Source organism: Lacerta agilis, chromosome 18, assembly GCF_009819535.1.
Source record: "Lacerta agilis isolate rLacAgi1 chromosome 18, rLacAgi1.pri, whole genome shotgun sequence".
Taxonomy (NCBI): domain Eukaryota; kingdom Metazoa; phylum Chordata; class Lepidosauria; order Squamata; family Lacertidae; genus Lacerta; species Lacerta agilis.
In genome coordinates this window covers 3,011,132-3,025,429 of record NC_046329.1, presented here as the reverse complement: position 1 = coordinate 3,025,429, position 14,298 = coordinate 3,011,132, and the positions used below count along the sequence as shown (strand labels likewise).

At 49.3% G+C, this 14,298-nt stretch overlaps 1 protein-coding gene across 1 annotated transcript in view; it reads left to right on the top strand.

Moving 5' to 3' along the window:
* KCNN1 (potassium calcium-activated channel subfamily N member 1) overlaps nucleotides 1-11,522 on the top strand; it is a 40,624-nt gene extending 29,102 nt beyond the window's left edge. The window contains exons 6-9 of the mRNA XM_033136813.1: nucleotides 1,154-1,264; nucleotides 2,680-2,807; nucleotides 8,974-9,043; nucleotides 10,988-11,522. Of these exons, the coding sequence (XP_032992704.1) occupies nucleotides 1,154-1,264; nucleotides 2,680-2,807; nucleotides 8,974-9,043; nucleotides 10,988-11,260 (582 nt within the window). The 3' untranslated portion in view covers nucleotides 11,261-11,522. The remainder of the gene's footprint in view (nucleotides 1-1,153; nucleotides 1,265-2,679; nucleotides 2,808-8,973; nucleotides 9,044-10,987) is intronic.
* Nucleotides 11,523-14,298: the final 2,776 nt, after the last annotated feature.

Sequence of the window (14,298 nt, the reverse complement as noted above, 5' to 3'; positions counted from 1 at the left end):
GGCTGACCACATGACCCGGAAGCTGTACGCCGGCTCCCTTGGCCAATAAAGCGAGATGAGCACTGCAACCCCAGAGTCGGACACGACTGGACCTAATGGTCAGGGGTCCCTTTACCTTTACCTTTAAAATACCAATGTCTTCCCTTCTTCTCTTTCCATGGTTCATTTTGCGAAGCATAAATCCCTGCATATTTTATATACACTAAACCATTCAGTATTCCATTATTACTTCCATCAAAACTTATTTACGCTGTTGGGTTTCTCTTAATGCTGCCAACGTCTTCAAGTGTACACAATTCCCCCCAACCCCATATATTCCATAAACATTTTCCAATCTTCTTTAAACGAATGTTCTTCTTGTTCTCTTTTTCTATATGTTAGATCTGCAAGCTGCACATATTCCATCAGTTTAAGTTGCCATTGTTCTTTGGTTGGGACCTCACTCGTTTTCCATTTTTGGGCTAACAAAACAAGGGCCGCTGCAGTGGCCTACATAAATAACATCACAGGGCACACTAGTAAATTGGATTGTTTTTTTTTAAACCTTTCTTTCTTTCTTTCTTTCTTTCTTTCTTTCTTTCTTTCTTTCCTTCCTTCTTTCATCAAAACGCTGTTTCCCAACTGCCATTGCTGTTTGGCTCTGCAACACCCTCTAGTGTCACATTTCAATAACGCCCTATGAATGTTAAAAGTAGGACGTCATGTGTCCATGTAGGTATCAAAACCATTTCATAACGCTTCCATAACATTAAAAACCATGCGTGTAGATCTGCCCTGAGTCTGTGCACAACCGAGCTCTAACGTGCTCCGTTCATTTCATGGAGTGCCCTGGGAGACCAGGGGGGTGGAGAGCTGGTCGCAGCAGGAGGGGGAGACTCCCTGGATCCTTCAGCAGCTGAACTCATTGCTGCCTCTTGGGGCCCCTCCTCTCCTGCCTCCTTCTCTGCTAGAAGCCAGAATTGTTCCCAGACTATGAAATATAAGACCACTCCTTAGAGATTTTGGTAATTGACTGGCGTGTTACTAACTTAAATGAAAATATGGAGCACACTGCAGTGTCCTTGGATATGGCTCACTTCTCCCTTCTCCTTCGACAGGCAGGCATCCAACCGGTTTGGCTTTCCCTATTCTAACCCTCTTCCTTGTCTTGCAGGGTGCGGGCTGTACAGCTCTCGTGGTTGCCGTGGTTGCCCGGAAGCTTGAACTGACCAAAGCGGAAAAGCACGTCCACAACTTCATGATGGATACACAGCTATCAAAGCGGGTAAGAGGTGCAGCGCCCTCGGCCCCGATCCTCAAGATAGATGGTAGATTGTGGGTGGTAGTCAACCCTTGTCCTGCCCAAGAGCAAACCCATCAAAGGTCATGGACGTGAATAACTTGGGCCAATCCATTTTCCGTGGGTCATCTCCAATGCTGGACATACTCAGAGTAGACCCACTGAATTCAATGGACATGTTTCCTGCTTGGCAGGGGGTTGGACTGGATGGCCCTTGTGGTCTCTTCCAACTCTATGATTCTATGAGAACGTGAGGACCATGAATTTCAATGGGTCTCTACACGGAAGATCTTTACTTAGAAGATAATGCAAAGAACAACCTCCTCTAGCGCCGTTTTATAAAATGCACAGGATTGCTGTTCCAAAGGCAATTCCTTGTAGTGGCCATTCAGAGAATCAAGACTTGACTCTGTGAAAACAGTAATATTTATTTATTTCATAATATGCATGCACCGCTTAATTGTTTTTTTAAAAAACCTCAAAGCAGTTTACATACATACGTACGTATGTATGTATGTATGTATGTATGTATGTATAGGTAAAGGTAAAGGGGCCCCTGACCATCAGGTCCAGTCGTGTCCAACTCTGGGGTTGCGGCGCTCATCTCGCTCTATAGGCCAAGGGAGCCGGCGTTTGTCCGCAGACAGCTTCCGGGTCATGTGGCCAGCATGACAAAGTCACTTCTGGCAAACCAGAGCAGCGCACGGAAACGCCGTTTACCTTCCCGCTGGAGCGGTCCCTATTTATCTACTTGCACTTTGATGTGCTTTCAAACTGCTAGGTGGGCAGGAGCAGGGACCGAGCAGCGGGAGCTCATCCCATTGCGGGGATTCGAACCACCCACCTTCTGATCGGCAAGCCCTAGGCTCAGTGGTTTAACCCACAGCGCCACCTGGGTCCCTTATGTATGTATATGTATATCTAAATAAAATTATCCAATAAGGAAAATGAATAGCAATGATTTAAGACTTTCAAAAAGTTAAAAATAAACTAAAAACAGATTAAAACGTGCACAACCTTTCTAAATATCTGAATGGCAAACATCTCTTTAGCAGATGCCAAAAATGGTACAGGGGTAACAAAAAGCAGGGAGTTCCAAAGTGTAGATGCTGCCACACTAAAAGACCGAATAGTTAGCTTTCTTAAGACACGGGTGCAACTTAGCACCATCACAAACAATCCTCCATGTGGTCAAACTTGGATTGGTTGGTGGTGATAATCGAGAGCTATCACAACGGGAGCAAGGTAGGATTGGTATGAGACTGTGCCGTCACGAACTCCAGAGATCCTGTTCTTTGGAAGAGCACCGCTCATCTCCTCAGACTTCTCCCGCCTGTCTGATGCCCATCTCCTTTTCTTCCCCCCCTTAACCCCTTCCCCTCCTCAACCCCCCCCCCCAGGTGAAGAATTCTGCCGCCAATGTACTCAGGGAAACGTGGCTGATCTACAAGCACACCAAGCTGGTGAGGAAGATCGACCATGCCAAAGTACGGAAACACCAGCGTAAGTTCCTCCAAGCCATCCATCAGTAAGTCAAACATGTTTACCTGCTTCAATCCCCCCCCCCCAGTGCCTGCTGCTTCCTGCTCCCACCCACCCACCCTCCATCCCCTTGTTCCGTTGTCCAGGTCTCTCCCTGACTTGGGAATCCCTGCCTGAAAGGAGGAGAATCTGCCCCACTAAATACGATGCACCGTTCAATCGTTGCAAAAATCTGCTGCTAGCTGGGGGTGGCAAGAAGGGAGAGGCATTGGGTTGTTATACGAAACCTACCCATATCGGAGGTCTGTGTGAGAATGTTGTGGATAGTACTGATTAAATATTATCCTCCCTCACTCACGCTAGTGAGTCAGTAGCAGAGTACATTCCCCAGTATACAGCAGGAAGCTAGTTGGTAGATTCGTTTGAATCTCTTTACTTAAGCAGTCCAATCTTTACTTAAGCTTGCCCAGATTGGGTTTGTTCCTGGTAAATTCCCCTTTATTCCCTCTTAAAACAATAAGGACACAACAGACTTCTTTTAAAAGTAATGATAAGAAGTTTACTTACATTCAGTTCACAGTATGATCCTGAAGGCAGGCTTTAGCTTGTAGTTACAGGAGAGAGTGTGAGTTTATCCCATATGAGGATTGGAGGATGCTCCAGACCAGGTGTCACAGGAAGTCCTCCTGGCTGGAGCAACATCCCCCTGTGTGTCCACTCTGGGCAAACAGGAAGTGTTGTATTTGACTCCTTTCTGCGATGTTACATCCCACAGTCTGCGCCACTTTGATTTGGAGCCAAATACTGGCCTTGTCCACATCTAGGTATTGCCATCGCTCCCTTGGAGAATGTGGGAATGTTTTGGGATGCAGGAGAGGATATATTGTTTAAGATATCCTATTCCAACTTGTGTTTACAAGTCCCAGAAATTAGCAGAGTTCTCATTCCCCTTTTTAAACACACACGCAGCAGATAGCTTGCTCAGGTTTGTTAAAACCTCTGTAATAAATGTCCTGGTATTTCCCCCATTAATCCCTCTCAAAATAAGACACTACACAGTCTACTATAAAAGCATAAAACGTTTACTCACGAGAAATCATCTGTTCACAATTGGAACCCAGATGGCAGACTTAAACTTAGTAAAAGTTACATTTACTCAGGAAACTGTTCCATAAGGGAAAACAGCTCCTTTGTGTTCTCTTGGCTGGAAGTCAAGAGAGCATTAGCGGTCTCACTTCTTTGAGAGCGTTGTCCAAAAGAGGAAGATGGAGTGTGGCCCCTGTGGTTTTGTGTTAACCTGCCCAGGTGAGACCACACCCATCTCCAGTTACACAGAGGAAGTCCATCCCAGCCCAGGAGAAACAGCGAGTTCCGACTGGCTGGCCTAGAGTTCCCCTTCTATGTCCACTCTAGCAATGTTGTGTTTGACTGCTCCTGCGTTTTACATCCCACAGAGAAGGCCTATCATGGGAAATGTTAGGTTCATCCAAATATAACAATGTAGAGCAACGGTTCCCAAACTTTTTGGAGGGGGGCCCCCTCACCCACTTGCTTCCAAAAATGCACCCCCAAGGGCCCCCCACCTCTACCTCTACCATACAAAAAGCAGAACAGCGGTTTGCATGAACCACTAATAGTGGGGTGGGAGAGTTTTTTAAAAAACAAAATCACATCTGGTAAGCAATGTGTCCCTTTGGTTTCAGCTAGTACATGGGAAGACGAGTCTAAAAAGTCTGGGACACAAATTTTCACAGCCCTCTAGTGGTTATGGTGGCTCGTTTACCAGAAGTCACGCATTTCACACGCTCCAACATTTCTCCCGGGACTGGGCTTCTGTAAATCTGGGACTGTCCCTGGAAAATAGGGGCACTTGGAGGGTCTGGTGTTTAGTGTTAACTTTGGAAGTATATACTCGATTCTGACCAAACAAAGCCTCTCAGAGCAAAATATACATAGGAGACTTGGTTTGGGAAAGTAGTTGTATCTGGGGTAAGGCAATATCGTCGGTGGTTGAGTGACATTAGACAAAGATTGCAAGCTTAATCTGCATCATGGTCAGTGGGTCTGTTTAAAAAAAAACACGTGCCCCATATCTAGATTTCCTAACACAACCCAATTCTAGAAGGGCAGCTTCTGTTTGCCTTCCAAAATCCTAGACAGCACCTTTGCCAGATTTTCAGTCAAGGACAGCTGCCGCCTTCGCCAAACAGACTTTCATGTGTTTCATTTGTGTCTTTCAAATCCCCCCTCCCATATCCGTGTTAACCATCTGCTTGTGTGCATCGATGCAACCTGGGGAGGGGAGGGAGATGTTTTGGTGTGTGGCGGCACGCACAATTGCACCAAGGTGCTCCTTGCTTGCACGTCGAGGTTCCCTCGCCTCCCCTTGCGTCGAAGGCCATCTACGATGAGATGGTTTGTCAGCGAGCCAGAGTGTGTGCGAACTTGCAGGGGGTTGTGCCGTCGAAATAACCTGGAGGCGACAAAATTGTGGGTCCCTGGCTTTCTTTTACAGCGTTTACATGCAGTGTGTTAACAGTAACGTCAGGCCATGGGTGGGTGGCTGGGTGAGGAGAGAGAGAGAGGTGTAACCATACTGACAGAACCGGAATCAGTGGCGCTCTCAAGAGCTCGACGCTTTTCCCAGCTCAGCCAGCCGGTGCCTAGACGGACTGGTGGTTTGGCTCAGTGGAAGGCAACTTCCTTTGTGAACAAAGGACCAGAATCTTACTTGGCTCCCCCAGCTCAGCAGTCTTCCATACAGTAGGATCCAAGTTCAATCGCATGCCTTCCGACATTTCCCCGATGAAAACAGGGACGTCTTAAGGAAAAGCGGGACGTTCCAGGCAGGGCCGCTGCGTCCATTTAGGCGAACTAGGCAATCGCCTAGGGCGCCAAAATGGAGGGGGCGCTGGCCAGGCTTGGGCGGGGGTGCGGGACGGGCTAGCAGCAGCTTCTCCGCTGTAGCGGAGAGGCGCTGCTTGCCCCCTACACCACCCCCTGGCTCCCACTAAAGCAGGCTTTGGCAGGGGGGCAGGGGCGCCAGAAGGTGGTCTCGCCGGGGGCGCCAGAAGCCCAAGCACCGGTCCTGATTCCAGGGTCAAATCAGAAACCAGGATGGCTTCTGTAGACCCAGGGCTGTCCCTGGAAAACAGGGTCTGCATGCCATCTCCATGCTGCCTGTCAGTGCAGCCAATATTGAAGTGGATGGACTGGGGAAGTGGGCCTGGCTCTGTATAAGATGAATTCCTATGTTCCTGTGCATAACAGGGAGTGGCTGGCAATGTCCCGTCCCCGTCCCCCCCCCTGCTCCCCCGTTTGTATATGCCAGGTGTGTGCTGGGCTTTCGGCTATTCCTCATAACTTCGACCCACAATTTGACCACTCCGGGGTGGGAATCTGTGGGTTCTGGGAAGCAGAGGCGGCCGTACCTGTCTGGCGGTGTGACCACCCCCCCTTCCTCTCTCTCGTGTTTATTTAAACCTGTGCTGTTGTTTTGTCTCTGTTCCCTCCCCCCTCCTCCTCCTCCACCCCGCCCCGCCCTTGCAGAGCCCAGAAGTAAGTTACTGTTCCTCCGAAACTTTTGTTTGAATGCATGGTTTGCCCATCTTTGTCTCCACCCCCTCCGGGAGGCCACAGCGTCGACCCCATTCAGACACACACGCATGCCCAAGTTACGCACGCATAGGTGCACATCCCAACCTCGCTTCACCCCGGCCAGCCCTCGGCTAACCCAAATTTCTCTCCGTTTCGAAATGTGGACAGCGAGAGAGAGAGAGAGAGAGAGAGAGAGAGAGAGAGAGAGAGAGAGAGAGAGAGAGAAGCGAGAGAGAGAGAGAGAGAGAATGAGAGAGTCAGAAATTTGGGGGTTCGTAGCATGCCAGTCCTCCTCTGCCAACTTGCAAATGCTGTGTTTCTCTTCCCTCCCATCTCTCAGCACAAGCTGTTTTCCATCTTGCCTGTGTCTCGTGGCGTTGCTCTGATTTAGAGTCCAAGCAACGGGAGGGCATTCTGGACCCATCCATAAGTGGGAGCGCCATTATGTCTCCATCTCACAGCACCCACATGGACCCTCCTGCCTGTATCGGGAAGTTTTTAATGTTTGGCGTTTTACTATGTTTCCATAAGTGCTGTAAGCAGCCCAGAGCGGCTGGGGCAGGCATAGGCAACCTTCGGCTCTCCAGATGTTTCGGACTACAACTCCCATCATCCCTGACCACTGGTCCTGTTAGCTAGGGATCATGGGAGTTGTAGGCCAAAACATCTGGAGAGCCGAAGGTTGCCTATGCCTGGGCTGGGGGAACCCAGCCAGCTTGGTAGGGTATAAATAATAAAATTATTGTTATTATTATTATTATTATTATTATTATTATTATTATTATTATTATTATTATTAAACTGCTCCCTCCAATGCCATCGTTGCTCTGCCCATCACAGCCTGGCAGATCCCATCTGAATTATTATTATTATTATTATTATTATTATTATTATTATTATTATTGTAAACGACATTTATGTGCGCCCTGGCACTTGTCACGGTGTACCGTTGCACCGGAAGTAGTTTAATCCTCCTCGCCACATGACCTGGAAAAGGTGTCTGTGGGCAGACGCCACTTCCCTCGGCCTGAAAGTGGAGATGAGCGTCGAACCCCGTAGTTGAATTTGACTGGACTTAACCGCCCAGGGGTCCTTCACCTTTAGCCATTGCTATTAGTATCATTGTTGTTATAGCCCTCCGTTCCGCAGGCCACAACCATGTAAACTCGACACCAAAAAAAAACCCCAATCAAAACTGCAACTGAGGTGTCAGGATAATGCAGCACATTTTCCGCATGTGATGAAAGCTGGGCAATGAAGGTGCCTTGTAGGTCTCTGTGGGGAGGGAGATACGCAGTGTAGGGGCTGCCACAGAGGTGGCAATCTTCCTCCCCAAACTGCTCCACCCCCCAAAAAAAACAAGACTTCTGCAGGCCAGAGGGCAGCCCCTGCTGCATTTCCCACTAGCAACAATGGCTATGCGCTGCCCTAGACAGCAATGCTAGTTGCTGGAAACCCACAGGAAGAGCGAGTTGGTTCTGTGTTTGAGTCCTGGTTGAGAGTCTCCCATAATGGGCATCTGGTTGGTCTCTATGATCCCCTTAGGCTTCTTCTTATTATGTTCTTAACACATGAGAGTCCGCAGTCTCTCAGATATTTAGGACCGTTTGAGTCGTTTAAGGGCTGTAAACACTAGCGTGAGCATCTTCAAGCGACTCAGGGAATGTGAGATGATTCTCTCTCCAGCCCCACCCTTGCTTTCCCAATTTCCTGATAAGCCAGGCTGGGAAAGGTCCATTGAATCCATCCTTCGGACTGTCACAGGAGTGTGCCGGTCAGTAATCACACAGTTCAAAGGTGGAATTAACTCTTTATTAGGGAAATAAACCCTCTCCACAGACTTGGCTGAGTTCCAGGCCTGATGAGGAGAGCAGCTCATTTCCGGTGGTTTTCCTCCATAAAATTCAGTTGCCGAGACTGAAAGTCCGCCCCCCCCCTTCAGGGCTTTCTCCCCAAGCAATCAGAGACTTCTCCTGTCATCAGCCAACCTCTTCTCCACCCATTTCATGCCTCTCCTGGTTCTGGGAGACAAGCGGGGAGGAGATCTGGTTGTAGCACCTTCCCTGCCCTGATGCCTTCTGGATGCTTTAGAAGACACATCCATCAGTTTGCATTTTAATGCAAATATGACCCAATCCATGCCCCAAAACCAATATGCGGGGCAAGAAGACAGCTCTCAAGGTGAATCAAACTAATGTTTAAAAGCAGCATCAAATCCCTAAAAGTGTTAAGGGGTCTCTAAATTTTCTAGTGGGGTGAAAACCCAACAGGGTTCCTCAAAAGCTGAGTGGCTGAGACAGGAAGGTCTTCGCCAGCCCCCCAAAAAACCTAGAGGTGGAGGGTCACTCCATGCTGAGAGAGGGCTCTTCTCTAAGCTGTCTCCACCCAAGCCAATGGTCTCGTGCCATTGGCTCCCTGCATGCGTGGGCGTGCGTGTGTTTGGATCCAGCAAGGCGGGATCTGCAATTGTGTGCATGTCTGTCTACGGTGGTGGTGGTGGAATCTCTTTCTCTCATCTCCTGTCTGTTCCACCTGCAGACCGCTGCTTTGTGCAACCCCAACGTCCTGCCCGCCTCCCCTCATTTCTAATTCCCGTTATCGGTTTTGCTTTCCAGGTTGAGGAGCGTGAAAATGGAACAGAGGAAGCTCAATGACCAAGCAAACACCCTCGTGGATTTGTCAAAGGTGAGCCACACCTGGGTGATGGAAACATCAAACAATGTTTGGGTCTCTGCTTGAAGTAATAACCTTGGGTTGTGGTAGATGCTCAATGCCAGGGGTCGGCAAGGTTTACCTCACCTGGGCCAGTTCACTCCCTGATTTCCGCGATTTCCAGCATCTGCATCTGCGCAGGCACGGTTTTTGGCACTGGTTTAGCGCAGTTTGTGGGGACTCGCCAAGTGGGCAGCTCAGTTTGGGGACGGCTCGTTAAATGACCCCCATGGCCCACTTGTGGCCCATGGGCCTTAGGTTGCCTACCTCTGCTCAATGCAACTCTTATCAAAGGTAAGGTAAAGGTAAAGGGACCCCTAACCATTAGGTCCAGTCGTATCTGACTCTGAGGTTGCGGTGCTCATCTCGCATTACTGGCCAAGGGAACCAGCGTACAGCTTCCGGGTCACGTGGCCAGCATGACTAAGCCGCTTCTGGCGAACCAGAGCAGCGCACGGAAATGCCGTTTACCTTCCCGCCAAAGCGGCACCTATTTATTTACTTGCACTTCGACGTGCTTTTGAACTGCTAGGTGGGCAGGAGCTGGGACTGAGCAACGGGAGCTCACTCCGTCGCGGGGATTCGAACCGCCGACCTTTTGATCGGCAAGCCCTAGGCTCTGTGGTTTAACCCACAGCGCCACCTGCGTCCCCTTATCAAAGGTAGCCAGCCCTTTATTCAGAATCATGAAGGCTTGGCTCTTGCTTTATTTATAAGGGGAAGTTGCAGCATCTGTTCTACAGGGAAAAGGTCCCCCTGCTTGAAACCCTGAAAAGCTGTTACCTGTCAGTGGAAATATTATTGAGCTGGGTCATTGGTTCCCAAAGTGGACAGAAGAAGGACAGAGGAAGGAAGGAAGGAAGGAAGGAAGGAAGGAAGGAAGGAAGGAAGGAAGGAAGGAAGGAAGGACGGAAGGAAGGAAGGAAGGGTTGTGGACTGGCTGGATGAGAGCCACCAGCTGGGGAACGCCCTAGGGAACCCTCAGGGGAAGAAGGCTCAGAGCTAGGGGGCTGGTGGTGGGACAACAATGAGTGGTCAGATGCAGAAGGAGCAGGCTGGGAAGAGGAGGTGTCAAAAGCAGAAGAGGTAACAGGGCTTAGTGAGCCGGGAGAGTCCGTGGCAGAGAGAAGGCCAGAATCAGAGGCAGGAGAGGAGGGGGGGGGGCCAAGAGGCAGAGGTGATTCAGGCTGATGAAGAGTCCTGGTGGTCTCCCCCTCCTGCTGTGACCAGGTCCCCTCCACCCTGGTCTCCCAGAACGTGCAGAGAAATAAGTGGTTAGAGCAACCCAGTCAGATGGGTGGGGTATAAATAATAATAATAATAATAATAACAATTATATTACTATAAATAGTAGTAATATAATTGAAAAGTTAGAGATTTGAATGGAACTAGAGGAAAGGCTAGGCGATAGCAATAATAGGCTAAGTTAAAATAGGATGTATGTAGGTAGATTTCGAAATTAAGGTTTTATGGATTATTAAAATGGAAGTATGAGTAGAAGATATTGTTAATGAGGTAGATAAGTGTTTAAAGAGGATTTAAAGTAGTTATAAAGTTATTACAGTATACTCGCACTGAACGCAGAAGAGAGGGTGTGAGGAAGTCCACTAAGAAAGATTTGAATAAGTTTAGTATACTTTGATGCAATATTTTTTTTTTTTGCATAGTTAAGTGTATTTTTGTATTTTTTGTATTTTGTATTGTTTTGTAGTTGGTTTGTAGTTATATGTTATGTGCTCTTTTTTGTTTCATCATTTCTTTTTGAAAATTTTAATAAATTTATTTGGGAAAAAAATATTATATTACTATAAATAAATGGGGCCGGGATGCTGGTAAGGAGGAAGTTTGGAGCCGGCCAACTCTCTTCCGCTGCATTGACTGCCAACCCTTTCCCCCTTTCCTCTCCCTTCCCACCAGACGCAGAATGTCATGTACGACATGGTGTCAGAGCTGCAGGAGCGCAACGAGGACCTCGAAAAGCGCATCAGCGCCCTGGAGGGGAAGATCGACATGCTGGGCCTGACTCTGCACGCGCTCCCCAGCCTCGTCAGCCAAGCCATACGCCAGCAGCAGCGGGCTCTGCCCCGCACCTGCGGCACCTCCAACAGCTCCGAACGCTCCTGCTGGACTCCCACCCGCCGGCGGAAGTCTCCCTCCACTGCCCCTCACACATCCTCGGACAGCGGGTGATTCAGGGGGGGGGCAGGCTCACGCACCGGGGGCACCCATGGACTCATATATGGCCATTGTGTGGCCGATTCCCCTCTGAGCTTTTTTTCTGGAAAGCCCTGTACACAGACACCCCCCCCCCGAAGTCCGCTGAGATGGGCCCGTGCCGCGGAAGATTTGTCGGGCGCAGAAAACGGATTCCGAACCCGGTTCCAATGTAACATTATGCAAAGCTGGGGGTGTTTCTTTTGTTTGTTTGTATGAGGAGAGGGTGGGAGCAGGGCTTTTTACCCCCCCCCCCAGCCAGAATTTGCTGGAACTCAGTTCCGGCACCTCCCAGGCGGACGCCGTTGCCATTCTAAGAGAACAAGGGAGGTGTTCATGGTGAGTGCTGGCACATCTCCTTTTCTTGAAAAATAGCACTGGGCGGGAGGGGAATCCCATGTAGAAATTCATAACAATCTCTTTAAAAAGAGAGAGAGAGAGAGAGAGAGAGAGAGAGAGAGAGAAACCTTCCCTCCCTTCCAACGTCAGCCGTTTGTTCCCTAGCCCTCCACGGGAGCCATCTTGCGCCACGGTCTCAACATTCAGCCTGGCAAGGGGTGAGACTAGATGGATCTTTGGTTCCCTTCCAACTGTACGGTTCTATCACCCTGTGATTCCAAATGGGGACCCCTCAGGCAACCGTCTCCCACTCCACTCGGTCGTTTGCCTTTTCTCTTCCCAAACTGGAGAGAAATGCTGGCAAATTCCCATTTCTCATAAAAAATATATATAGATTTGACATGTTTCGGAGCCATACATAAGTGCAAGGGGGTCTGAGTGGCACGTGTGTGCTTCCCCCCGCTCCCCTTCCAAATCCCATTCTGTCTCCTGGTAGAAAGAATAAGACCTGTTTTAAAGTAGGAGCAGAGACCTCATCCTGAGGGCCCCATTTGCTGCTGGGAGGGCTTCCGGGGGCCACATGCCACTGTTGGGTGAGGCCGGGGGGGGGGAGTGGATAGAGCAATTGATGCAAAGTTAACTTTTATGCAATTGGCTGGTTTCTACGCACACTCCACCTGTCATCCAGACATGCGAGGGGCATCATCAGAATTGAAAGGTGCATCCTAGGCAGACAAAAACACTCAAGCAAGGTGCAGAACGAGGGTCAATGAGGGGAGAGCTCCAGGGGCCAAATGGAGAGGCCTGGAGGGCCACATCCATCCCCTGGACCAGTGGTTCTCCACCCCTGTTATAAAGAAATAAATATTGTGGGCTGTACCTAATGTCAATCCAGCTCAGAGTAAACTCGCTGAAATTAATGAGCAAGCCCATTCGTTTCAAGAGGTCTAGAACTTAGTTGGAGCCAACCCAGGGGTGTAGCAGCGTGGGGGTGCCAGGGGTGCATTTCCCCCAGGCGCACAATTTTCGAGGGGGCACAAACGAGGCACACCCCCACGCAGGCAACCCCAGTGTGGCACTCCTCTGTGCCTGCCAAGGGCTGCGTCAGCTAGCTGGGCTCCCCACTGCGTAGGCAGGCAGGCGGCTTAGTGTGACCTTGTTTGCTCGGGTGGGGTTGCAGTTGTGTGTGCCCCAGGCACCGGGCACTGGCAACTGCCACTACACCACTGAGATGACCCACCAGGCACCTATTGGCTAGTGCCTGTGACATCAATAGTGGCACACAATTCCTAACCTGATCCCCCACAACCGCACAATAGCAGGTTTGTTAACAGCTTTTAAGGGGTTCTTTTATTATTACTTTTTTAAGTAAGGTGACAGACACTGAAAAGAGGAAAAAGATCTAATGTCGGGGAGAGACATAACATTCCACTTTCCCCCCAACAATAGAGTGAATGGCCTCTGGGTTTGAGAAACCTGTAAAATCAAATGATAAGGCTGCAGGCCTCTCCTTCCTCACCACAAGCGAGCTCAATGTCTCCTATAAGATCCTATAAAATCCGTGGCACCAACACACCGAAGGGAGCTTTCGCTGATGCAATTCCAAATGTAATGTAAAGGGGGGTGACAGCCGCGCTTTGCACGCGGACGGTTGAAGCGACGTTACATTGGAAATCAGCCCATCTGAACTGGGGGAGTCATGTGTCCTGTCTCCAATACAAGGTCTTTGGGCGGAAAGCAGGGGGTGTGGGGCTCCGATGCCCTTCTGCCTTTGTGACTCAGCGGACGCACAAAATGTTTCTGGGGTCTTCCAAACATGGGTTCTCCCCCCTCTTTTGTAATCTAACCGCCCTGTTTTCCTCTCATACGCACACAAACACATTCCCCCTGATTTCGTTTCGAAGACTTTAAAACACTGTGCTTCTTTCTAGCTCTTGAATCGATCGATCGATCGTGAGTGTGTGTGTGTGTTTTGCAGGGAGGGTGGTGGAGAGGCCGAAATTTGGTGGGGGGGGGATTGCAACCCAACCTATTTTATAAGAATTAGAAAAGCACAGAGGATGATCAAAGTTTTGTTTTGTTTTTCTATTAAAGGTTCTCTTGGTTTCAAATTGGGGTTGGTTTTTTAAGGATAGCTTTAAGAACATAGAATCATAGGGAAATCATAGAGCTGGAAGGGACCATGAGGGTCATCTAGTCCAACCCCCTGCAACGCAGGAAACCTGCCCAACATGGGGCTCGAACCCATGACCCTGAGATTAAGAGTCTGCTGCTGAGCTTACCTGGAGGACATACAACAAGACTTCCTGGCGTGGGGCAAGGCAGACCCACATCAGTCTTCTCATGTCCCCCGGTGGGATTTGGAGAGGCTCACAAAGGTGATAAACCTCCCATTTTATCTCAAGGTAGACCCTCTCTGGATGCAGAGGCTCCACTCAGCTGTGACAGCTGGCAACCATTGCAAGACTTTTCCTGCTCTGTGATATCGCCCACTCCCCTTTTTGGAAAGACGAGTCCTGCAGGATCAGACCAAAGGGCCATTTGCTCTGGAATCATAGAATCACAGAATGGTAGAGTTGGAAGGGACCACCAAGGGTCATCTAATCCAACCCCCGGCAATGCAGGAATCTCAGCCGAAGCATCCATGACAGATGGCCATCCAACATCTGATTAAA